At 34.7% G+C, this 2,384-nt stretch overlaps 1 protein-coding gene across 1 annotated transcript in view; it reads left to right on the top strand.

Moving 5' to 3' along the window:
* The window catches only part of LOC107740705 (synaptotagmin-12-like), a 10,672-nt gene extending 9,858 nt beyond the window's left edge, over positions 1 to 814 (top strand). The window contains exon 6 of the mRNA XM_016553213.1: positions 204 to 814. Coding sequence (XP_016408699.1) covers positions 204 to 377 — 174 coding nt within the window. The 3' untranslated portion in view covers positions 378 to 814. The remainder of the gene's footprint in view (positions 1 to 203) is intronic.
* The last annotated feature ends 1,570 nt before the right edge of the window (positions 815 to 2,384 follow it).

The following is a 2,384-nucleotide window of genomic DNA, read 5'->3' on the forward strand; positions in this document are numbered from 1 at the left end:
CTGTCTGTCTGTCTGTCTGTCTATCTATCTATCTGTCTGTCTGTCTGTTTGTCTGTCTGTCGTTATATATATAGTGTTCTATGTCTGTGTTCTGTGTATAGTGTTCTATGTCTGTGTTCTGTGTATAGTGTTCTATGTCTGTGTTCTGTGTTCTGTCTGTCTGCCTGTCGCCAGTGTGCGTAAGGTTTGTGGGTGTTTTTCAGGATCTCTCTCTGAGAGTGACGGTCGCTGAGAGCACAGAGGACGGCCGTGGTGAAAACGTGGGTCATGTGATCATCGGACCAGAGGCCAGTGGAATGGGAATAACTCACTGGAACCAGATGCTGGCGACTCTGCGGAAACCGGTTTCAATGTGGCACCCGCTCCGGAGGATCTAAGTCCTTGAGTCCTGACCCCTGTCCTCTGACTCCTGTCTGCATGGTGCCTACTGTCTAACTGTCCTAACAGTAAAGATGTTGAATATGAAGAGAAAGTCTTTGTGTCTCAGCTGTCCCGAGGATGGATGGAACTGTAATGAGAGAAAGAGAAAGAGAAATCAGTGGCTCAGGATGTCTCATCTGTAAGGGTCTTTGAAATCCAGGTTTTCTTATCCAGGTTAACTTCATTTCTACATATGATAACAGGGTGGCTGGTTGTGTGCTGCAGCCTTTGGGTGGATTGTAAAATGTGACAGAAATTGTAGCCACATTCTGTTGTACTAAGTATAAAAAAGGAAAAATGATTATTTGTTTGGCCATAAATATTTATTATTATTATTATTGGGATTTTGAATAGTCTTATTTTTCTCTGCTTAAACAGATTAAAATAACAAATATACGGCATAACTTCGGGACTTTTTGTCCATATTCTCAGGCAAGTGCAATGACACTTATTAGCCTAATAGTGGCACCATGGAGCCACATCACGTATCTTAGACGCAGCATTGAGGTGCTCTGTTTTACTTTTTATGTATTTTTGTTGATTTAGTTGTTCAGTTTATTTTAAGATATTTGAGTCAATTTAATCAAAGTACCAAATTTATTTCCTTATTTATTTATGTATGTATTTATTTATTTATTTATTTTGGCTAATGCATTTTACCACTAGGGGGCCTGCAAGTACTTTATAAAATCAGTGTTGGGGAAGTTGCGGAAAAACAGTAGTCTTACTATAACATTAGATATTATTTTAAATAATTAATTCAGTTAATCATTTCTAAAATCCAAACTTATTAACTTCACATGGCCAATTTGTCAAATTAAGATTGCAGTTCAGTGTGGCTGAGATTTTGTTTTTCTTTTTCTTTCTTTTTTTCTGCCAGGGCATAAATTTGAATTACTTTGCATTTATAACAAGCATATTAGAGTACAATGTATTTCCCATTTCACAAGAAAGCCACTCTTTTTTGCCATTCTCACACTTGGTTAGCATGTCAAAATGTAAGAAAGTGCTTTTTGATCAATAGTATATTTGTTGTTGGACCTTAAATATAGTTGTTAAATTAGCCTTAGTACATTAAAATCATATATGTAGCGCAAGTAACTTGAAAATAGTAACTGTTACCGGATTACTGAAAATTAAAGAGTAATCCCTTACTTTATTTCATCACAGGAACATGTACTTTGTAGTTTTGTACTTTGTAATGCATTACCCCAACATTGCATAAAATACATGCATTCATATCAAACTGGAATATGTATAAACCAATATATATTTCCTTTCACAGATTTCTTCGGCACGAAAGAAAATGTAAAAATGTTTTAACTGCCACAATAATTACATCTTTTGATGACAGAATGTAAAAACTTCATACCAAAATCTGTGAATCACATCCTACATCCTAAACACCTAACATGTTTTGTAGAATGAATATCAGATTTGAGCTACTTGCAGTGAAGTTATTTGATTTGATGAAGTGCTGCAAATGCTGTGATTCATTTTTACTACTAACAATATTTTAAGCTTGTCATTAAATTTAATTCTGTGCCAAACTCACCCTAATAGAAGCAATATTCTCATTTGCAGTGTGCATTTAATGTTGGTGAACTTTAAAAGATTTAAAGAATGATAAAACATAACTTTACAATGCATGCACATGTAATGTAGGACATAGTGCAATCCAATGAATTGTTTAAATAAAAATGCTTTATGTGGTTTGTTTCATATGAAGCCATTTGTTGTTTTCTTGTGTGAGATGTGAAAGTACATTTGTATTGTATTATGTAAATAATATTAGTTAGTTACAAGTACAATAATAAGGCCAGCGAGTTTGCATGTTATTTAATGTTACAGTAATCCTATACCAAACAAATCTGTCGATGAGGTAACGATGACATAACCAACAATTGTGATTGGTCCAACATAATCAGCGATGAGAAAAGTAACAGGTATCACGTTGGTTCATA

This window comes from Sinocyclocheilus rhinocerous, unplaced genomic scaffold (assembly GCF_001515625.1).
Source record: "Sinocyclocheilus rhinocerous isolate Xijiao unplaced genomic scaffold, SAMN03320098_v1.1 scaffold6459, whole genome shotgun sequence".
Lineage (NCBI taxonomy): Eukaryota > Metazoa > Chordata > Actinopteri > Cypriniformes > Cyprinidae > Sinocyclocheilus > Sinocyclocheilus rhinocerous.